At 36.0% G+C, this 24,975-nt stretch overlaps 1 protein-coding gene across 3 annotated transcripts in view; it reads right to left on the bottom strand.

Moving 5' to 3' along the window:
- Positions 1–3,370: 3,370 nt before the first annotated feature.
- The window catches only part of PSMD14 (proteasome 26S subunit, non-ATPase 14), a 48,494-nt gene continuing 26,889 nt past the window's right edge, over positions 3,371–24,975 (bottom strand). For all 3 annotated transcript variants that reach the window (XM_014954637.1, XM_014954636.1, XM_014954638.1), the window contains 5 exons: positions 13,075–13,182; positions 9,665–9,739; positions 7,220–7,345; positions 5,975–6,037; positions 3,371–3,801 (listed from right to left, as the gene is read on the bottom strand). In XM_014954637.1, coding sequence (XP_014810123.1) covers positions 3,703–3,801; positions 5,975–6,037; positions 7,220–7,345; positions 9,665–9,739; positions 13,075–13,182 — 471 coding nt within the window. In that variant the 3' untranslated portion in view covers positions 3,371–3,702. The remainder of the gene's footprint in view (positions 3,802–5,974; positions 6,038–7,219; positions 7,346–9,664; positions 9,740–13,074; positions 13,183–24,975) is intronic.

Raw genomic sequence — 24,975 nt, 5'->3', positions numbered from 1 at the left:
TAATGTATTTGCCGCGATGTTTACGGGTTCTTTAGTAAATAAATATTTTATCTGGGAGCCGTAATGCCGGAGATTATCAGCAAAACAGCGTGGAAGGCATCCATCTACCCCTCCGGCTCCGGCTTGCTTTTCCCCTCGGCGCCCGCTTTCCCTCCGTGACTCGGTCCCACGGGCAGCGCTAGGAGGGGGGAGATCTTTTCTGACAGATTTGGGGTGAGCCGTGAGGCGGCCGGCGGGCTCGGGGCGGGAGCCACCGGCACCCTCTGCCCGGGGGCGCCTCAGCAACGGCCGCGGGCCCAGCCGAGCCCCGGCCCCGGGCTGCGCTTTCGGGGCGAGGGGCTGGGCTGGGGTGCTGCGGCAGCTGGGGACCCCCCCGAGCGGGAGAGACCGGCCGGTGGGTCCCGCAGCGCGTCCCCGCGAGCTTCGGGCTCATTGGGAGCGGGACCCCCCCAGGCGTGAGGATGCGCCCCAAGAGTTGGGGGGACTCGTTGGCCACCCCGCCTCTGCCCAGCATCAGCCTCAATTTCCCTGCCTAGGCGAGCTTGGGAGTTTGAAAAAGTACCGGTTTGGGGTTTTTGGGGTTTTGTTGGGTTTTGTTGGTTTTTTTTTTTTTTTTTTTCTGCCCGGGGAGGGGCTCTCCTGTTCCATTTTTCTTAGTGTTTTCCCCTCAGCGCTTTGGACTTCAGCTATTTTACAGATCACGTCTCTTCCCAGGTGACAGCAGCCGGCTCCAAATTCCACCGATAGCTAACGCAGCCTGGGCCAGCGTGTAATAAAACCAAAGCCAGCGTGTAATCATCTGAAGCCAGGCTGAAACTTCGCGACGTCGAATCCAAAAAAGCCTAGAACCAGGATGAATGCGCATTTCAACACCCTCGAATCCCACGGCCATTTATTTGTCTGTTGCTTCACTGTGAGCTGGTTTGGTTATTTGGTGTTTCCTAGAAGCCGGCGTACACACACTCTCCGCAAGGAAATTATTCTAATAAAATGAATTATGACGCAAAAAGCAAGCAGTTTACTGTTTTACTCGCAGTCGGGTGGTAGAGCACGTACAACTTTTCATACTACACCTTCTCCTTTCAGTGCTTAAAGAATAGTTTTATTAATATCAGTTCTAGGTACTGTTTCTGAGCCTTGTTTCACCGGTGTGCTCACCCTTCCCTTTTCCTGCTCGAAACCAATGGAAAAGTAAGGGACTCATGTAGGCAGGAGATGGGTCGAAACGCAGAAAAACCCTGGGAAAGGCTGCCCTGAATTACGGAGCTACACCCATAGAGATGCGGAGCCGCAATGAATTCAGTGGTGTACTGCCAATCACAGGGAAGTGCTAATATATGCCAAAAATCCTCAGTGCACAACTCCTAAACTGGTATAATAGGGGGATATGCAATGGCAGGTGGTGTTATAGAATCGTCATAGAAAGAAGGAGAGAGGTTTGCTAATACAATATGCCCGTCCTTCGTGCTGACAGGTGACGAGGGGTCAAGCTGCTAATGAAGGTCTGCTCCATCGCGGCTGGGGGCTCAGAAGGTGGCTGCTTGAAAACCTCTTTCTTCCTCCAAGATGGTATATTGGCTGCTGCTTTTCAGGTTACTGCGTGCGCACATTCTTCCAAATCCTCTGTGTAGCTCCTAAAAGCACTGGACAAAAACAAGAAAAGATGCCCCCCAAACCAGCCTTTTGATTATTCATGAAACATCTTAGTAAATGGAAAATCGTGCCTCCAAGTCAAACCGAGGAGCGGACAGAAAGCAGGGTACCACAGCACAAGCTCATGCTATGGGAGATCTGCATCTCCAACAGACTCCCTTCAGCCACCCTCTGCAAGATTTGACAAAATTAATGTTGAATAGGCAAGGCTCCCTCTTTATCTCCCTGCTTCCACCGGCCTTTCCCGCCTGTACACGCTGCAGCACCGCGATCGCTTCCCTCCTGCTCTGCAGTGCCATGTTACCCACGACCTGCCAAACTCTGTCTCCCTCGTGGTGTCACACGTGTGCGTGGGAGCCGAGAGCGCAGGGATGCGGAGCCCCGCTGGCAGACGAGCCCCGGGGCAGGTCCCCCCATCGGCTCCTGCCCCATCTCAGCCCGGGGTGCAGCGGTGCCCGCACACGTCGGACAAGGGCAAGGCCCAGATACAGCCTTCCTCCACCATGCGCAGGTTTTTAGTGCAAATTGCCTGAAAGCACTCCCTTTTAACTACATGCAGGCAAATGTCGTTTGGTATGTCTCCATTTTCCCAGCCTGATATTCTACTGCCTACTGTGGGGGCAGAGGGAAGGCCATAAGGAGGGCAGCTGCAAAAATCTGCATGTTTCCCTCTGAAGTAAGTGCATGCTAAATATACTTCGAGAGAGAGTTAGTCTAAAATAGTAAATTAAAAGGCCTAAATAAGAAATTCCAAACAAAAGAAAAACCTCTGAGTGGTAACAGTAAGTAAATAAATTACTGGGCACAAAGTTGAAAATAAAGACAGTTTTATGGGCTATTTTTTTACTATGCAAGTAAGAAATCAAACAGATTCTAAAAAATCATCTTCATCACAAAAAGATGCATCTAGTTCTAGTTTTAAAATATTTGCCTGCCACAATTGTTGCTACTCTTTTAGAAAAAAATCCAAAAAAACCCATAAACAAAATATCGAGCGACACAGAGAGAGAGAACACTTCAGCCCAGACAAAAGAGTCAGATCAGCCCAAGTACCACCCAATGCTTAAAAAATAAACAAACAAAACCCCCAACCAGCCCCTGCCCAAACCCCAAAGTCACTCCCCAAGCCCAGGTACTTGGCTTTGCCTGCTTAAAATCGAGCAGCCAACCCACCTGCCTTCCTGTGACTGTCTCCTTCTCTAGTCAGTGGAAAGAGTTTTAAATGTCATATTCCAGTTGGGACTTTTTCCATATGTTTATATATACGGACATCTCGTGTACGTTCTCTTTCACAGGAGGGAGGGTTCATATAACCTAGAAGAGGCTCTATCACTTTAATGTTTATTCTCAGAATACTGCTATTTATGATACGGCTTGTGCGAGTTGTGTGATTCGGTTATCAGCAAAACTGAACTCATTTTCTTAAGGTCAATTGTTTTCGGTCTATATTAGAGTTTGAATAATATTGAAAGGGAGCTGGCAGGGGAATTTTCAGCATTTAGGTTTTTGTAGACACTCAAAATTCAGCACTACTACAAATTTTTTTTTTTTTTTTAAATTTCAATGAGAGTAGCTGGTAACCAATGGGAGCCAAATTTCATTAGAGAATTTTTACTGTCCTAGCAATTAATATCTAGTAGTTTTACAGAAGGTAGAAATAAACATTTACCAACACTTTTCCTACACTGAAATTTTCTCAAAAAAGGCCATCCAGAACTTAAGACAGGTTTGTAAATGTATTTTTATTATGTTGCAACAATCAAAATATATATGTACTACTGATTTTTTCCCCCAAATATTAAATGAAAACGTAATACATTTTTGCCCACGTTGTGTTCTTGAATGCTTTGGAATCTGTAAAGACCCTGACATAAAGAAACTGAAGCAACCGCACAATTAGAGACTGAAAGGTGTTATAGTGCTGCACTTACATTGCAAATGAAGTCAGATGTCTCTGTTTAATCAAATATAGCCTCAACAGTCTCTGTTTTGTGAGTATTAGAAACAATAAACAAATATACACAGAAAGCATCACAAACAGGAAATCGGTTATTTAAATACAACTGTATCCAACATAGCAGCTAAACACTGGACAATGTTTGAGGTCATCAGCACATCCACATGCTCTTCTAAATGACGCTTGGGATCCTGAAATACAAAGGATGCCATGAGAGAAATGATCGAAACACATCTCCGAAGGATCTCATTTACTTCAGGTCTCTTTAAGATGATTCTGAGTTAGGGAACACAGGCCAGTAATGCTTCTGCAGCTTCCATTCTATCAAGACCTAGCAAATAACTGAATTTCCATGAAAAATATTTTACTAGTCCATACTATCATTCAGATAAGTTGAGAATACGTTTAGGAAGTATATTTCTATCCAGCATCTGAAGAGTAACCATGACAGCTGTGAGTTTTAAGGACAACACACAATATGTGGAATTTACTATGCATCTCGCTAAGGCCAATATTTTAATCTTAGTTCTGGTACACTGCAATTTGTTTTCAGATCTTAGTACAAATGCGTGTTCTAATCCTGTAAAGATTATAGCATGATCTAACACAGTCTTTGAATAGCTGTGTTGACTGTGAGGAAATTAGCATATTTATACCCATAAAAATGAAAAAATGCACAATGCTATGTTCAGATGTTCTGAAAAGTTGAATGTTAAGCCTGAGCAGTGTTCTGAAAATACACATCCCCACACACTATTACTCAATTGATGTGGGCATTTGTGGGCATCTGCACAGAACAATACGATTATTTCTGGCTGAAAACCACACTCATATACTTCTTCACTTTCAGAATTAAGATTAAGTAATTAATCTCCACACACTGCAAAATTATCAGACACACTTAAAAAACATCCCTAAACTTAATTGTAGTATTATTGTAGCATTCTTGTGTGTAAAGACACTAAAAATGGAAGACAATCGTGTGGAAATCTTAATTTTTAAAAAAATGAACTACTGTCAAAATCTAACGAACCCACCTGAGTTTATAGAAAAGTGTACTAGAAAAATATTGTTGACCTTCTTAAAGGACTCATTTTCAAAGATCATGTTCCTAGCAAATCATGTAGCCTAATGACATAATATCCCTATTGTGAGCAGCTGTTTTTTTAAAATGCTTTTTATATAAGTTGCATTAAAAAAACACATGGAAATTACTTAACTGAACCCTTTTGTAATTTAAAGAAAACTTAATAATTTTATCAGGAAAAAAATTATTTTCTTTTTAAAAAACTGTATCAGAATGAATTTTTTTTTCAGGTACGTGTAATGGTTTAAACAACTAGCGAAGCTGAAGTTCTGTTTGAGTTGACATCATAAGCCTTAAAATACAATCCTTCTTACATGTTTTGTTTTATATATGTATTTATGTATGTGTAGGTGTGCATAAACTCCATTGTTCTGAATGCTACAGAAATACACGAGTGACTGAACAATAGTGCAGATGTGTTATGACATAGCTGCTAGAAGCTGACACATAAGAGCAATCCAGAAGCCTTTAAATTCTTCTACTGCTACTGGCAATACAATAAATACTGGTTCTTTACGGACACAGTGCATATTTTTAAAGCTATTTCTTGTTTCCATTGCCTTTCTTGAATTTGAACATAGCCTCTTACAAACTTGTTTTGCTCTCCAAAGCACACTTCCTCAACCTTCACGTTGAAATCAAACATAGAAATAGTTTTCTGTCGAGTTTTTTATAAAGACATGAAATCCTCCTATTGCAAAGGGATAGAAAGAATTGAGTGGGTGTTTTCAGTTTCAGCTACGGTCCTAAACTGTTTGCCTCTAACAGGAATACAAAGCACGGCAGCTCACTTGCATACGTGTGTGTTGGAGCCAAGCACTGACAGTGCCTTCCTGAACCAGAGAGGGGAGAGCTGCCTCTTTAGCCACGATAATGCGTAAACAACACTCCCACCTTTTTTTCAATTATTACTGTTTTTTAAAAGTCTCCACTGTTTTGGCCTCTCTGACACGGATTTGAATATCTTTATGCCTCTTCTTGGAAAGAAGTTAGAAAAAAAAAAAAAAAAAAAAGAAAAACTACGAAATCTCAGCACTGCTCCTCAGCATGTAATACAAACGCGTAGAGAACACGACTTGCAGATATTCTGCCGACTACCTATAGCCAAAAGCCTGGCTCCTTACACAACAATCTTCAACAAAAATAAATTCGTTATTTGGAGCATTGAGAATATCTTGCACGTAGAACTAAAATTCACCTATGCACATGTAAAAAAATTAATATTTAGAATGAACGAAGCATATCGTTCCACCTCACTCTAATTCATCACACCTCACCTGCTTGCCAACATTTTTTATTGCCAGCTGTTCAGGTGTCATCTTATCTTCTTCTTCAACAGCCTGTGAAAGAAACACAGAAAAGGTCAGTGTTTCAGATTTCATTTACTTTTTCCCCAAGCCACAAGATTCTCAAAATATAATTCTCTTTCTTAAAAAAAAAAAAAAAAAAGAAAAAAATCAAACAGCAACACATTTCAGAAAGTCAAAAGGAAAGGTACTTCAGCTTTTCAGCAGACGTGATTTTAATTACTAAGTGTTAGTGCAAAAGATCAAGGCAAATACTCATGAATGGTTTTATTGCCAGATATTCACAAGACTGTTTTTCAGCAAAAATCTTAAATGAGCAGTATCAAGAGTTAAAGATAGTTGAAGATAGTTATCCTAGTAAAGCAGAATAAAAAATAACCTTACCTACATTGTTTCAACTACTGGAGGTTTGATCTCAATAAATTTTTACACTGTTTAAAGTCACTTATTTTAATACATTTTATAGTGTTCTGTTGCTTTCAAGCACAGTGTCTTTATAAAGTCAATCCACAATCCATGAACTTAACTAGTGAATGTAGTATTGAATTTTGTTTTTAAGGACTTCTTAGAAGTTAAAAAAAATAGCACTTATCAAGAATGACTGACATGCTTACTACTCATAGAGTGCTTGTTGAGATGTGGTATTTATAAAAAATATTTCTAAGTGTAAGTGCCAGTATTTAAACAGTACAAATAACTCTTTCTTACAACACCAATAATACTACCTTAATCTAAAAAGAACACTGAGCTGGGCTATAGAATGTGTTCTAAACACTTACTGTCCATTTGCTGGAATGATACAGATAAATAACCTTTATTCTGCTATACTGGTCAAGTAGTCCTTGACTGAAGGAATGAAGAATACAATCAACTACTTATTTTGATCTACAGGAATCTTATATTCTCTTCACTAAGTAGAAATACAAAATTGATGTGATTACTCAAATTTCAAAGCAAAACATGTAATTGAACACTTTGCCAGTTTAGGGCAAACAGTCATGTGGCAAATCCCGAAGAACTAATAGGTGACCTCACAAATCAAATAGCCACCAAGGTCCAAAAGAGTTCCTGCAACAATTGTTTTTTGTTGTTTTACAGTCTAGCCCTTTACAAGTCATTCTGAGTAAAGCTTGTGATAATCAACTTACTCCTGAAATTAAGTAATAAATTCATAAACACAGCTACACTTATACTATCATTATGGGATATGAATACCTTGTTATAATTCTTAGCTAATTCTAGCATCTCCTTCACTACTGTTTCATTGAGTTTGCAATGTTCACTGTAGTCCTGAAGTGTCAAACCTTCCATCCAACTCTTCTTATGCAAATTTAGTAGCATCTGCAAAACAAAACCTCTTTAGAACCTTCATTGTAAAATATATTCATAATACTATGAAGATCTCTGACAGAAAAACAATTTATAATAGTAAGAATGTAATAAAAAATTATAGATCTTACAATTCTCAAACACAGGAAACACAATAATCAACTGTTCTGCTACAGCAGACAATAGATTTTGCAGAAGTTTTTAAAGATTAAACTTCTTGAACCCCAGATATGAAAATGAGGCACGGAAACCAGAGGCACGTTTACTTTGACAGGAATACTTAACGTTTTTCTTTTGTAATTTTTAACTTTTGCTGTAGGTTGAGAATACACGATTACATTGTAGAAAAGCTAACGGAAAGGTGAATATTTTAGCTGCAAAATAAGTAATGGCTGAAGCTTCTGGTCCCTGACGAAGTTGAAAAATATTTTAATGCTTAGATTAAATGAATGAAGTAGTTATTCAGGCTTCACTGATTATCTTGAACTGTATGCAAGCAGCTGCCACAGTTGTGATGAAATGAACTTCAAAAGCAACCAAAGCACAGCTTGTGTGTGTTTGTCCTCCTACAAAGTAAACAGCCCTAAAAACAACACGATAAAGTGATACAGAGTTTTGATGGTGATAAATGTGGGGACTATTAGAAATATCTGAAATGTTTTACTTGACACTCTGATGTCATTCTTGAAAGAACTAAGGAATAGCTATAAAGGCAATTTTCTGATTTTCATTAATAAAGAAAGCACATTTTGTGGCTCTTCAGCACACTTGAGGACTGTAGGGAGGACCCTTTCAGCAAACAGTTTCAGCTTGCCTTCAACTGGGAAACATTTACTACAGATGTCTTTGAGAAGCCGTAAGCCCTGTAAGTGCTATCGCCTGAATAAAAGTGCCCGTTTCATCCTCTGTGCAGCTTCCAAAGAAACCTGGTTCTGGAACATATGAACTGAGTTGAAAGTTTGTGTCATAATTTGTATTAGCAAGATCTTAGTTACTGACAGAAGGAGTTGTAGGCAAACTGCATATGGACAGTTTAGCTAGGCTATCTGGATTTTAAAATTATGGTTTGGTGTGATGGGCTCCTCATCTAATACATGAAGCATGTACCCTTCTTACTACAGATGGAGATAACAGATCACCACCACCACATGAGGGAAAGTTGAGATATGCATGAACCTGCCTATGAAAGATGTGTGGAGATACTTGCTGCTTCACAGATTAAAGTTTCCCTAACTCGGTCAAGATTATTCTCCTACTTGCAAAGGTAACAGTTTACATATGTCAAGCCATTAAAGAAAATACGCACTTCAGAAAAGACTGGACTGGCCAGACTGTTGGATTTGAACAGAAACAATAACCTCTGGAAGCTTCATGGATGTTCCCTGAGAGAGCTGGTTTTGTTGAATCAGTTGCTCTTTTAAGTAGCAGTGAGGTCTTGAAAGCCTGACTGCCTTAGAAAGGGTTATGCATTTCACAACTTCTTGTTAACTCCCTGGTTTGCATGCACATTCTTCCATTATTCAAAATTGTTGGGTTTTTTTTAATTACTTCTAGCCCCCTAAAAGTCAAAATGAAGTGAGAAAACTATTCTGACCATTTCATCATAAACGATCAATTTATAACCCTGACAAGGCCACGAACATACATGGGCATAACTGAGGACAGAATCTGGCTTTCCAAGAATTAACTTCTGCAGATGATAAATAAGCTTTTTTCTTTTTTTTTTTCCTGTTTGTTTTCCTGGTTGATATTGTCACGCTACATTCTACTTGTAGCTAAGGAAATCTGATACAAATGTAACTAACAATATTTGTTGTCAGTAACCAAATAATATTTTTTCTGTAAATGCAGGATGTCACTACTTCCTGATATTCAGTGAAGTCTTGGGAAGCTCCACTCATACCAACTGGAAGAACCTTTCTGTCAAAGCAATTATAGCCAATAAAAACATGACATTCTTTGGTTATACAACTCTGTTTTGTAAAATACGGTCTTCTAGCTTCAGGAATTCCAGCCTGTGAAAATCTAAGGCAGCTGTTTTCATCACTGAAAACTTTGCACAAACCTGTTAAATGCAGAGAACAGCATGAGGACCTTCCACAAAACACATGGACAAAAACGTTGTCAAACTATTTGTATGAATATTGGAACATGGTTTTGGAAGATTTCATTATCATGACTACACATCTTAGTGCCTTCTGGAAGAGAAGCCGTCTACTCCAGGAGAGTTAAAACAAGTACTGAAAGTATCAACAGTTGAAAACAGAATATTGCCACAAAAATAGCTGCTTCAGTGTTCTTCATCCTCTGAATAAAAGCTAAAACAATTACCTTCTGTTCTAGTTCATTCTTCCTGTAGTTGATGGTGATGGAATAGTAATGTCTGTTTAGTCCATGAATTAGTGCCTGTAAAATTCAGGGAAAAATTTGCATCAAAATTTTCCACCATTGAAATGAAGAAATAGAAGAAAGGAAGAGTTGATTTAAAAACGGCTATGTTCAAACATCACTTAAATAAAAGAAAAACTGCAAAGAAACAAACACACCAAGACTATGAGTAGGTATCAAGCAAATACCTGTTCCTATTTCTCTTTCAGTGTTCGTTAACTAACAGTTATACTTTCTATTTCTAAACCATGGATTTTTTCACACAGTAACAACTATCATAGGAAAAAGTGATAACTGCCTGCAAACATTTGACCGATACATATGCACAAACATATTTCTCTCAAATCTTTCCTCTCTCAATAAATTCGGTTGTCACTTCTATTAAAATATAAGGCTCTTTCTCTTACAAAAGAATGTTGACTATCTATTTATTTACAACCACTGCCAACATTTCCAAGTTCATTCTCTAAGGTAAAATATAAAGACAGTAGACGAAGCAGTGATTAAACATGTCAAGTATCGGTTAGAGTACGTGCATCAAATTAACCTTGGATACTAAAGCTAATTTTCTTTTTTAATTTTAAATGAAAAAAAAAACCAAACCACCTTTCTCATTATATTTGCATCCTTTGCAGATTTGTCCTTGAACTTGTATGTCACAATCTGGTCAACTGAGATTAGGTTAATAGAAGATACATGCATATAGATGTCAATTTTGCTCATATACATTACATATTTTTTTTTTTTACATTTTTGACTTCAGGATAAGTTTGATTAATATTTGGGAGGTGTGGGGAGTTAAGAAAATTCTATGATAAATCCTCATCACAACTAAACATCTAAAATTGTCTATTTTTAAAATAAAATTTTACATTTGAAGTATACATTTAGAAATAAGATGATAAATCATACATACAATATGCAGAATTAGTGGCAAATATTTCTTATGTTTCAATCATTCCACCTATTTATGTTTAAATATAGTCCTTAAAACTACACAGACTGCATCTTATGCAACTTAATATTTCAGCATTCCAAAATTATCCGCTTGAAAGCTGAAAATGTTCTTATCCATACATTTTAAACAGATTTCTTTCGCAAACACATATACAAAGATACAAAACAACCTGAATGGTTACATTTATGAGAACCAGCAGTTACAGACAACCATTACTTGTGTCACTTATTAGAATTAAAATTGTAAAATACAGGTTTTATCATTAATAAAGTAAGTTATGGTTGAAACTATTAGCAACAAGTAGTTTCCACTGCCATTTTCTTGTCCCAGTCAAAATGACTGCATATGAGATTTTGGGGTTTGTGTTTAAACTCAGTTGTAGATATTTAGCGAGTTCTCTAAAGCTCCTAAACTTTCACAAACACCTTTGCCTTCCCCCACTATCCTCTCTCTCTTTCCTCTCCCCTTCCAAAGTCACTCTTTAAAAGAATGGACAAATGTAGAAGGTAAAGAACTGTTCCACTTCAAACCTGAACAGTAGTTGCAGTTTAGCCACTGCAACAGGTTGAAGTAAAACCCATAAAACACTTCAAAGCTGAGCTTGTTCTTAGTGAGTTTTTTTCAAATGGAAACCATCATTCCAACAAGCCTTGCAAATTAGATGCACAAAGAGCAAGTAAAAAAGCTGTTGATAAAGGAACACAAGAAAAAACACAAAAAAAGAATGAAGTCAAACCATGTACTATTCTTATTCCTGAGATTTTAAGGAATGTCTTAAAATTCTGCTTCTAGCCCAGCCAAAATCAGTTTTAAGTTTGCTGCTGACCTCAACCGAGTCAGAATTTTATATTCATGACCTCAGAATAAAAGCAAAACAACACTGCAAGAGCCCTTGCAGTTTTAAGAACTGAGTATAATTTTAAACTATGATTTTTAGCTTAACAGTGACATTTGCAACTTCTCACTGCCAACTTGCAAAAAATCAACACAAACAAAAAATACCCACTGTAAAAACAGAAACCCAAAACTCCCATGGCCAAAGTATGCCATGCTGTAGTGACAGTGATATTAAAATAATGAAGTTGAACAATACTACAGGGGTTTACGAAGGAGGTCATTACACACAGTACAGAAAAGCCCAGTTAGACCAGCCCTGAAACATGCAAGCATGGGCTTGCCAATACCTAATCAAGAGTATTAGCTGCTTATTTCATGCTCATTATAATTTGCAGATTTTACCGATTCAAAAATCAAAAGTAAAACACAACAACCTCCTGAAGCACTCATTAATTGTCTGATTTTTTTGGCTAGCATTTTTATAAATAACAAAGGACTTAAATGCATTAGTAATAAAAAATAACTGATCTTTGGAAAGATGGGGATCTGGTGATCTAGTAACTCCCAAAGGATGGCTCTCTTAAAGCAGAAGTTTAGCCCTTATTTCAGTTCTACTATGAGTAGTGCATGGTCTTTTTCTTGGATGTTTATCTAGCAAATATGACTTTTATTGTTCAAATAACAGATCAAAAGAGCAAGAATTAAGCTTTATGGTTGCAAGTGTACATGCATTTTAGAATGCACAGTAAGGGAAAAAGAGTCTTCTGGAGAGAAAAAAGGAAAAACATTGAGGCAGAAGAATGACACAGGTAAAAGCATTAATCACTCCAGAGGATACTTGTTTCAGGACAGAAGCTATTTCTCAAAATAAAAGTTTGCTTCATTGAAGACCAATATTTTTGTCTTATTAGCGAAAGTCAACTTCAGAAATCAAACTTTGAATATTTAGTTTCAGAAATACTTGGAAAGAAATATAAGACAACATACTCAAAAGAAACATTACAGTTGAAGCCGATCAAACATCCTATTTATCCACCATTTTTTCAGAAAATTACTGCATTATATAAAAACCAGAGATTATTTAAGACACAATGCAATGTTAAATCTAGATTAAGCAAGAACCTATATAAGCATATAATAGAAAGATTATCAACAAAGAAGGAACTTCTTCCATAATTTGCTTCAGAATAATTTATCTTTAGGAAAGCAGGGACATTAATAAGCAGCAATTTTTAAGTACTGAAAACACTACCTATCTTGCATCACATGGTATGACATCAATTGTCCCTTTTAAAAGCTTGCATTTCCATAAATCTGTACTTTAACCTTTGCAGTATATACTTATACATGCATTCACACTTAGGTAGCTAATTTAGGTCTCAATTTTAAACCCTTCACATTTATAACTCCATTGATGAATCACATCAATTATAAATGCATGCAGAAAAATGCTAGAGAGAGAAAAACAAACAATTTGTAGCTTACTGGTTTTAAGTACCTTTCCCCAAAATTGCTGAATAAATCTTGCAATTTACAGGACTATCAACACTGGGTTTACCTGGATAGATGGCTTGTTTAAGTGACCCAGATTTGAAGTTGTTTGTCTTGGTTCATGTCCCAAGACCATCATATTAGCATTGATCAATCTGAAGGCATCAATAACAACCTGTAAAAACAAGATGTCAAGTCAATTCTTTTTAGAAAATGCAACTAATAGTGCCAAGCAACAGTGGACAAGGCACAATCAACTCTCATCTGTTTTTGGCCTTTATCCAGAAAATCATTTAATTATAATATTAATAAAAAAGAGCCTCCTGCTGGCTATGTTATCAGCACACTACACTACCTTGTATTGTAAGGTGACACCAATTATTACCTTTTCCATGGAGCTCTAAGTTTTATATACATGATATCATCATATAACATTGAATTTTTATGTACGCTTACTCTAAGCTTGAAAGGTATGCATATGTTTGTCACCTAGATCTTATCCAATCAAAGTGAATGACAGAGAGAGACTAAAACTGAAAGTGAGCACAAGCTAAGGGACCGAGTCTAAAGCCCAGTCCTGTCACATCAATTATACTACCACAATACTTGAAATGACAACAAAATTATAGCCAGCAAGGAACTTGCCCCATGTATTCCCTTCTAGTCAGATGCTTTTTGCTTCTTGTGACTACGAAAGGGTCTATAAACTGTCTGATGGATTAAAAAGTCCTTGTCAGTGTCATGCTCAGGAGTAAAAAATAGAGTAAAAGAAAACCAAGGTCATTTATGATTTAAAGGTACATGGTAGGTAGTATTCAGTGCTATTTCATTACAAATAAAGTAAAACCATCACTGATTTTCATTTTGTCCTGTGCTGAATTTGTCTATGAAAATCTTTGGAAGTAGTATTTCATGGCCCCATACAATAAAACCCACACCCCTATCCAACACCTGTGGGAGGTGGAACAGAGCTGAGAACACACCAACAATACTCAAACCCACTCTTACTGGGTACTTGCCATGACAGATTCAGAACTGCAAGATAAGATTTCTTGTTTAGGCCCTGGTCTTTTCACTGGACCAGTGCACTTACAGCCTTGTACACCCACAGAAATAGTACCAGGCACACTTTGCAGGCATCTTGTCTACACACGTTTCAAGAGATATTCTAGTTCATTAAATGAAATAGTTTAAATCTCCTTTTAACAGCTTTTCTACAATCTTTTTTATTCTCTTCCTCTCCATACTACGGGATGGACAACAACAGATATTTATGTGGCTGATTTGGTATTTTGAGGAATTAGACCCAAACCAAATCTTTTCTATTGAACAAACAAGAAAACAACCGCTGTCACTGATAGTCTGCAGAGAGTGACATCGAGTCTCCCACCTTCTTCTAGCATTTTTCTCTCCATTTGCAGAAATATTAATAACTATATAAATATACAATTTATTAGGAGTACAATATAAATATTGAGGTAATTCATACGGAAACAAAATTAACCAGCAAGTATTTATAGCAAAAAAAATTATGAAAGTGTAAGCTGAAAAAGCCTAATAACTTATCACCTGTTGTGTTTACTTTTGAGATCAAATTATTTCAGTGATGTTGAGTGACTCAGTGCCACTAAGGGCTATTGCTTGGACCTTCAGCTGACTGGCCAGATCATCTGCATATGTCACATCTTAAACTGCATGCAGTATGTACAAAAAATAATCTTCTTTATTGAATATGCATCAGAAGCATGCCATCTGACACGAATGTTACAGAAAAAAGAATTACATTTAAAAAAAACCTAATTCCCAAAAAAATCTGAAACAGTTTCTATACATCTATGCATTCTTTGTGCTAAGATACAAAATAATTGTATTTTTTTACTTTTTTATCATGATCAGACTTTTCTCTTATCTCTAAACACTTATAACAAGCTTTTGCATGTAGCTCTGTGTTCCATTTTAACCAGATGCTCTAATTTATGAACACCTGGAAATGCCCAACCATAACAAACAGGCAGCATAAATTAAAAAGTCAAAGCAAAGCAAAAAAAATTCCACACCACAAGTTCTTCAGAGACTCGCTAGGTAAGGAGAAAAAAACCCAAGCAAGTAAAAATTTACCCTGAGGAGCAAGAAACACGAACTTGGCAGTATATTATAATCACAAGGAGCTGCTTCATAGCTTCCTAACGGCCACATGTGATTTGAGTTTAACTGAGAACTTCCCTAGACAATGCTGAGCCTATCCAACAACGAATAGCATTGTCCAGATTGAGTCCGAGTCATGTAAAATAAAAAGGAAATCCAAAATAAAAAACTGATTAAACTTTGTTTGGATAACAAATTCAACATTTTAGATGGTGTTCTCAAGGTTATGTTTGGATAAATTTCACATTAAAATATGAGAACTAGCTGCTAAAATATTTCTAAGAGATCCTGAATATTACTCTAGCATCTTAATTCTGACCAGAAGCAACTTTCATTATGTGTCAGGTACTACCTGTGTGGGAAAGGACTGCCTGCTCAATCTGTCCCCCGGAAGGAAAGAAATGCAAGTATTTCCTAAGCAATCTAATAGAAAGCAGTATGAAATATTAAAATCACAAATCACAAATCCTAAGCTTTAAAAAGGGATAAAATTGCAATTTCTACAATCTCAGAAGGATACAAAAATTACGCATGTGAACAATATTTCTTGTCTCAGTTGCACTGTGACGACCAATGGTAACTAAATACTTTAACTACACTAAGATTAAAGGAATTTGCTGCTATCACTATAGCAACCATCTTAAAGAAACTAACATGCTCAACAACCTGGAGGCTAAATTTAGACCTAATACGCAATAAAAACATAAATACAACAATAAATCCTACATATTCTTTTCTATGAAATGTAATTGCTTTTTTCACAGTGAGCACAAGTCAGTCCCTCCTTTAGAGGATTATATCAAAATAAATAGACTCATTAATGTCCAGTGTACTAATGAGCAATGGGCGAAGTAGGTGTTAATTATGCCACAGTAAGACTCAAGAAAAAAGCCCCGGTGAGCACTCGGAGGTGTGTACAAGCTGAAGTCTGCTCTCTACATTTGTGTATTTTGAAGTACAGCATGATGCAATCAGATGACAGCAACATGGTCCCCCATATTCTACGATGGAAACTTTAGACACAGTATTCTGAACAAAGGACCTCTAAGGATTAATTAAAAGCATCAAAAAACCACACTCTGTTACTTAGGTTTTTCTTGTAAGAAGTCACTATTTCTCATCCAAAAATTTGAAGATTTCGTTAAATATATACTTAAATTACCTAATGCAGTGTGCACTGTTCTAGTAAAAACTAGAGCTTCCAAGCTTCATGCTAAATTCCCTCCCTGTAAAGACATTAAAAAGTTACAGAAAAGTCTATGTCACTGGGATATTTTCCAGAAACATGAAGGTAGATTTTTTTAAAAATACACTTCCATAGTGCAACTCTTTCACCACTCTGACCATTTAATTTTTCCTAGTACAAGTGTCTTCAGACTTTTCAGAGGTCATCTCAACAGCAGACAGCTTATAACAAAACCATTAGCAGTTTGGCTAGCTTAAGGAAACCTCTTACTTTCCTTTTTTGTTTATTATCACTGCATGAATCTGCAGCATATGAGAGTTTATAATTTCTCAGGCTTGTTAAATTCATGTTAAAGGTCTGTTTTCTTGTTGAATAAATTTTGTTCATATAATGCTGCCTATTTCATATACTGAGTCTTTAATAGCACCTTTGGTCTATGCGCAACTCACAGATCAAAACAGAGGACTAAAATAGGGGTTGATGATGCTATTTACATGTGTGATTCCTGCTGTCTTCTTGTTAGTAGCTTTAATATAATAGAAGACCTTGTCTGTTTTGTAATTAACACATCTTTACTGGAGAGATATTTGGAAGTGATTGCTGTGAATATACTGGTTAGTAAAATAAACACAATCACACACCACTTTCTGTTATCAGACAAATTTGTGAATTGTACACATTATACTCCAGATCAACAAACTGTGATATAACAGCCAAGTAGAAGACACATTTATATAACCCTTTATTTTTCTGAAAATATGTATTCAATCTGACCTTGCAAATATAATTAGCTTGTGGGATGTGTGGATTTCAGTACCATGGATGCTTTACTAATTGCAGCTCTTGGAAATAGATACTAAATATTTGGAAGCTGCCAATACAAAATAAAAACTGCATCTTTTTGTACATCTGTCTTAGCTTCAAAAAGCATAATAATCTAAAAAACAATAACTATACAGCATTTTTAAAGCATTTCCCCAGGGTCAACAACCCACAGTAGAGCCTGCATAACGTATTTTTAGAAAGAAATTTACAATTATCTTCAGTGTACTTAATAAATTTGAGGATAGCTATAATTAATATGATTCATAGTTTTTCACAATCTAAAGACAAACGCTGGACCCCTCAATTGCTAACTAGATAAAAATCTGGCCTTTCAGAGTCTCCACATAGTTATTAAAAATAATGGCTTCATTAAAATTTAGGATGCTTAGCAGCCAGACTTGTTTTAGCTTCTTCCGAGAGTGCGAATGCCATATATATATGTTACCACTGTTTCTAAAACAGTCTTCATAACTTCGTGGGGTGTTCTTAAAAAAAATAAAATAAAATATTAACAGGATTTCAAGAGTACTTTACACACTTGATTCTATTAAATCCCTCCAGTATCAGATCTACAAACAATACTGAAAGTTGCAAGACCCACAATATTTTAATGGTAAACTTCAGTTAGAAACAAGTCAGCCTTTTTTGTTTAAATTAAAAAAAAATTCTAACATCAATATTTTTTCCAGTGAAGAATCTATGACATATGGTGACTATCTTTAAAAATGTATTGTGTCCTTGGAATTCAAATAACGATGTATTGTTTATGCCATATGTTTATGAACAAACATACCAGTGCTTAAAGACAACTCTGCGAAGGATATAATGTGGTTATGCCAGGTGTGGAAAAAGAAGTAATGTCCCATCTAAAATCTCTTTTATCACCTGCAACTGACCTGTTATCAACTGCTTAGTTTGTTTCGAGATTCTTTAAAAATGAAGTGGAACATGTGACCTGAGAAGTGCAGTTCAGGTTTATGACCATTTCGTTATTTATGCTGCCATGCACTGTTAGACAACTACAAGTGAAGAACATCTTCTGTCCCCTGTAAGCCCACAACATAAAAAATTCAAAGAAATCTTACTTTTTATGCCATTTCCAATGAAAAGCACTAAGAACTGAAACTGACTCATGCCAAATGCATATCACTGAATTGCTGTGATTGTGAGTTTGAAGTTTGCAACATGGAAATTATTTATAAAATGTCAATTTTAGCTCTGGAAAATATATTCCTAGGAGTATGTGCATTTTCCTTCTCTATCCTTAGAGAATTGCTTACTTGTGGTCAAATCCACAGTACAACTAGAATATCCATACTGGGAGGGGAGAGAACTACAGTATAATACATTCATCTTGACAAGTGAGGGCATGCATCCATAACTCCCAAGTAGCAAAGCCACAAGTTTTAAAGCTATATGCCTTAATGAAGATAAATGGACTATTCTACATCCACCACAGCAAAAGGAAATTAAACATTTAATACTTTTCAACAAAAAATCTTCTTGGAACTTTTTTTGTTTTAAGGAAGGGCATGAACTGAAGTAACCTATGTACATGGTTTATTAGGTAAACCTCCGTATGCACCACACCATACAACATACACTGCTTAATTAAATCACAGCAAGTCCAAAGGATGTGGCATAACAAATTCTAGAACACCAGGACTGATATTAAAAGTTTTGGCATTCCATTAAAAAATTAGAAAGTAAAATATGCAAAATATGTTACTCTGAATATGTGTAACTACTATAAAAAGGATGGGTTTTAAACAAAACAGTAACAAAACAGTGGTATACTGGCGGTAATAAAACAGTTCAGTACTTTGTAGTTTATGAGTAGGTTTAGAAAAACATATCCTGAACTGAACCTGACCATATCCTGACCACTCGAGGGTATTGCAGATGCAATTCACCTTTTACAAATGTGATTCTTCAGGAAAAAGAGCATCAATCTTTATTGAATCAACAGAAATCAAATCTAGCGCAAAGGTATCTACTTCCTCATTCTCCAATCAGGCTCCTGTTGAAACTCAGTTCTTGCCTAGATCAAATTAGGAAATCTCCGTCTCTGATATGCAGGTTACTGCACCAAAAGCTCTGTTTGGTCAATATTAAGAAATATCACAATACTGTAAGAGTACCTAAGTGTACTAGACATTGTACAAAATGTACAGAAACGTACCCTTGAAATTTCAACCAGAGCTACACATTGTAAAGTTACCTTCTCTATTTCAGAATTTTCCCCTTTACAATAGAAAAATGTTAGCAAGTCCAGTTCTAATAATGAAAGTTGCTCCAGATAGAAAAGATTCTGATGTAAAATAATAGGTATCACATTTTAGAATATATTTTCCTGTAAAATATTATCTGCATAATAATTCACAATAAACAGACATGTCTCAAAGCAGTAGTGACAATATAGTCAATCTACTGTTTTGTTTAGTTGTTTTTAATTAATACTTTCAAGCTGTACCCTAATGACTGTTGAATTCACTTGTGTCTAGAGAAGATTTGTTGAGATAAAGGTTATTAAGACAAATGCACGAAATGGGAAGGGGGAGTTGGGTATATAAAGAAAATCTTGTTAGATGACTCCAATCCACTTAAAGCTCTCATAAACTTAATTCTTAACAGGCTATTTTAAATTTCAAATTTCTGGCATCACACTCATCTTTCCACACATCTCATTTTAAGGATTCCTTTTTTTCTTCTTTAAAAACAGTCATCACCTCCTCCAATCCTGCGGTTAAGTCAAACAAACAAGGGAAAAGGACAGGTTCAAAGGAAAAATAATAGCACTCTGACAAAAGAGTGGAGGTCTGAAAATATGCAGTCTTTCAGAAAACCTGGGTAAGACATGTTCAGCTGAAGAAAATTCTTGAGGCTAGATGGCAATTCCAACGTTCAGAAGAGTAATTGTTAAATCTCTGCTTTCAATTTCACTCTTTCAGACTATCAAGTAATTTCCAAGTTATAAAAGCATTCACATACATATTTATCTTGATAGGTTGGGAGGACCTGCAACGCAAAAACTGACTCAGAATGGAAGTTCAGCTGCCTTTCCCCACATGCATCACCAAGTTGAGATAATGTAGTGTACAGAAAATTCAATCCAAACAGGAACGTAAAAGTAGCAGAAGAGATCAAAACTATTTGGAAATCGCTATTCTTATGGTCAGCACTCAACAAAATGACCATCTATTACTCTGAAGAATTAAAAACTGAAACCAGGTATTAATAAAAACAGATTGCTCATATACATAACTAATTACACACAGGTTGTCACCTAGATTTAGAAGTACCAATGGGCCAAAAAAGAGGAAAAGGAGTGTTTTATGAAAGAGGTCACCAGAACAGGTCATCCAGCAAATGAAAAACAAAACTCTGTTCAGCCATATGGTCTATTGGTTTTGGGGTGGGGTATATAAATTTCGTCCACTTTGAAAAGTGGACAAAATCTTATCAACACAATGAGAATTAAAAATGTGCTGGAATACTACAAAATTGAAAAGTATAATATTTGAGCCACGACACTTTTACAAGAGGCGCACAATGCTTTATCATTCTAAGGATAAATTTGAATATTTAAAGATATTACTTTTCTTTGTTAACAGCTCAAAAAGACTTTGAGACACACACCTTCCTTAAGATGACCTTGGCTTTGGACAGGCACAACCTTACTATGGATCTCCAGCAGCAACTCAGCTACGTTCTCCTCTTCTTTTTTTTCCTTTTTTTTTTCTTTAAAACATACAGTATAACTGTCCCTCTTTGGGACTTCTAGGAGCATGATAAGAATAATTTTTTTCACACTTTCAAAATGAGTAAAAGAACAAATGATAAAGTTCATCACATTTGTTACTCCTTTTAGAATAAAATTCTAAAGATCTCATAAACTGAACAAAATAAAGCAATTTACAACTTCCACTGAAAAGAAACTGATTGAACAAAATGGTTTTAGACTACAGCCTGCATTCTGGCTACTCTTAGAAGTATCAAACCTTCCAGTTCCAGAAAGAGGTTACTCAAATGACAGAATAAGGTTCTCCAATTAATTATTTGGCAGGAGACAGTAGTAATAAACTAAAATAGGGAGCTGCTGACTGTAGACAAGGGGAAAAAAAAACCAGCCCTACAAGAAGAATAAAGTATTGGAACAGGTAATCCCATGAGGCTGTTGCATCTCAAGTGGACAAATTTACAACCGGTGTTATTTTGGTTTACCTGGCTACCCAAATGTTTTTTTCTCCATGTACTCCATTTGATTGAGATTAAGCTAAATATAAAATACCATAGAAAAAACCTCTTTTGTGAAAGTGGCAGGATGTGGTTTAAGCACAAGACTAAGATTTGGGGCATATTCGCTTTTATCTGTCAGGAGGTGATTAACATGCAAAGTAGAATTTATCACAAGTTATGGCAAACACAAATATTTTCCTCAGCAAACAATTAAAAAAAAAAAGATTTTTACCATAAACCAACAGATCTTCCTACAAATACTTCTGACAGTGCTTTGCTAGGAAAAATTACAGTATAATGGACATGAAATTTTGCTGTATGAATAAGAGATTTTAATAAGAGATGTTGCTACTTATCCTACTAAACACCACAAGCGTCAACAAACTTCTCAGGTGTACAAAATGGACTTCTGTAAATTTTGGATATTTTACCAATCCTTATGCCAGCAATTATTAATCAAGGGAAACCCATGAACTGCCTCAGAAAACCAAACCATTTTAAATGTTGAGTTTTTTATAATAAAGATTTAAATTTTAAAACAGTTCAAAAAAGAAAACACCACTTTTTTCTTAATTTAACATATGTGAGTGCAACACAGTAAGTTAATGCTTGCGGAGTTAAAGATACTATGTTACAGTGGATTTAGTGTAGTATATTTTCCTTAAGAGGTGAGGAACAGCTGCTAAGTTAAGGTCCAAAAAAAAAAGAATTTATTTTTAACATTTGGCAAAGGTATGTAGTTCTCTGTACAGACATTTCAAAATGTATGTTGGAAATAAATATGAAATGTCAATATTTAGCTTTAATCCAGATCTTTAATGAAATTATTGCTTCTGTGGAATACTCTAAATATGTATTACAACTTCTACTGCACAGACTGGAAAACTGGAGGGGGTAAAAGAAAGGTTTATTAGTAAGTACAAGATGAAGTAACAGCTACCCAGGTTGCCCCACTGGCTGTATTTCAGCATGTTTACTTTGACTTCATTCATAGAAATCAATTAAAAAAGATAAATCCAAACATAAAGCCTTTTCTCTCTGGGTTCTGATAACACGGACCTTCAGATAAAATTCACTGATCTGCTGTGAGTTTATTTTACAAACAGCTAGAACACTGGTAACCTAAAAATTGCAATATATGGTACACAGTCATGCATGTGCAAGAAGACATATATAAAGTAATAAGATCAGTATTTAGAATTACTTGTCCTTCATGTGTTCTGCTATATTTATGTACTAATATCCCAGTCCTAAAATGGTTATTAAAAGTAGTTGGCATTTAATCCACAGATCTGTATAAGGATTTTATTTTTATATGATTTTTTTATTTTCGCTCATTGGCTTTATGAAGACATAAAATGCTGTGGTGTTTTTTTTTTTTTTAAACTGATGAGAATTATATGTATTCTTTAAACTGCAATCACACATCCTTGTCCTGTTAGGTGTCTGGAACACAAGGACAGCTAACAAAGAAGTTAACAAGTTTTTGCTTTCTACCAGTGCCAGGGCAAACTGCTTTTTAATGCTTTAGCTAGTCAAGGTGAACCTGAGGCTCCTCATCAGAATTCATTTCAACTTCCTGACACATGAAAATAACCTCTGCCCCGGTTATTCTTCACTAGCACAACCACGACTGCTTCACTGACTGTAAGCCACAGCAATTTATATGGGCATGGACCTGCCCTGAGGCAGGTTTGAAATTAGCTAATGTGTGATTTTGGACTTTGTTTTTAAATACATCTAATCTCAGTCAAAACACACCATATTAAAATCTTCTACGCCACATGTTCACTATAATTTTTTTGCCAGACAGTTATGCTAGTAAAAGGTATAACAAGTAATGATCTTGGACTCACAGAGCTACATACATGAGCCCACCAGTATAGAGGCTACTACACCAGCAAAATTACCTCTGCAAGCAGTTTTTCTTCTGCTGGTGCTGGGAAAAAAGCAAGTACTTGCCTGAAATATGCTTAGCTCAAGTTGTCTAACATCGGAAGAGGCACTGGATGCCATACTAAGGCAGTCATGCACACGAAGCAGTCAAACCTGACCTAAGAAATCCCCCTGAGCTTTAATATATCTTTTCTTCTCTCAGTTAATCTATAATCAAAATACATTTTAATATTAGTGATCTTGTCAGCCAGGATCATAAAAGGCATACATATTACATAGCCCAATCTCACCCACAAAATCAAGAAATTAATTCGAAGTGGTATTCATAATTTGGGAGATTCTTTCTGTTTCTAAGCTTTTAAGGATGCACTTGCCAGAAACATGACAGATGAAAACTTTTTTTTTTTAACGTGAAACCTGAGAATGTAATTTAAAATGACTGTAGCAGCTAGACATGTACGAAAAACAAACATTGCAAGACTTCCAGTGATCTCAAGTACTGGCAGCAATGCCATAAGAGCTGTCTTTGAGAAATTGTTAGATGGACAAAATATTCCAGAAATTTTTAGATAGATAAAAATTTATTCACAGTCAAAATAAATATGTGAAAGATTACTTTCTTGAAGAGAACAAAGACCCTCAAAGACGACATCTGTGTCAAACAACAGTGGCAAAAAATATATTAAAAAAAAAAAAAAGCACTTAGTGAGCAAGTGTGGTATAACAGCAGTGTGACTTACTGTGAGGCTTTTCTCCTTAACAGATTTAATAGCTAGCAAGGTCTAAATTAATTACTAGTATAGACCTGAAAACTCTATTTTGACAAAATAAAAAGAATCCTATTTCAACATTTCTATCAGAGTGGGAAAATAAGAGAAAGCAAAAGGAAAAAGTTCCAGGAAAAATAAGTCAGAAGTAATTAAACATTCTACTATGTCTTTGTTGTTTTTTCCACAAAAACTACCTAAATTTTCATCTACTCTTTATGCAATTTAAAAGGGAGCAAAATTAATTCAGATGTCTAATAGCTTCCAAACAACCAGAAGCTATTAATTTTTCAGTTGTCTATTACATAAACAAATTTGCTAAAAAAATCAGAATTTAAAAAAACCCAGCTGAAAATGCAACTGTAGCTTCAGAATATTTTATTATGAAATTAAGGGAATCCTTAGTGGAATTGTTCGGTAGCTTTAATATGATCTGTCTCACAGGAAATACGATACTAGAGCTTTACAGAAGATGAACACTTACTTTTTAAATATTTATAAATTTACATTAATATCATCCATATATACCATGACGCATTTCAATAATTATTCTACAGTACAATGGGAGTGCATGCTCAAACAAAACACCTCAGCAGTATTTTAAAGCAGTAAACCACCTAGCCAATTTCTGTACGTTCTGTAGTTTTTCTAATCCACTCTCCCTGTGGTTGAGCAAAATCGAATTGCCTCTCACATTTGCAGACAGCTCTGTGAAGGTGATAATAGAGCTGCTCCCTGCTGTCATGAGGCAGGAAATAGGAAAATGGCATATGGGGCTAGAAAGAAATAAAAAGAGAACTAAACAAGAACAAAAGAGATTTCAACAAAGGACAACTATAACCCAATATGCTTTGCAAGTTAATCTCTTTTCATAATCATTTAACATACTTAATCATTTATCTGCACACTT

The sequence above is a fragment of the Calidris pugnax genome, unplaced genomic scaffold (genome assembly GCF_001431845.1).
Source record: "Calidris pugnax isolate Ruff unplaced genomic scaffold, ASM143184v1 scaffold103, whole genome shotgun sequence".
Classification (NCBI taxonomy): domain Eukaryota; kingdom Metazoa; phylum Chordata; class Aves; order Charadriiformes; family Scolopacidae; genus Calidris; species Calidris pugnax.
The sequence above is the reverse complement of the archived record's forward strand: the minus strand, read 5'-3'. Positions and strand labels throughout refer to the sequence as shown.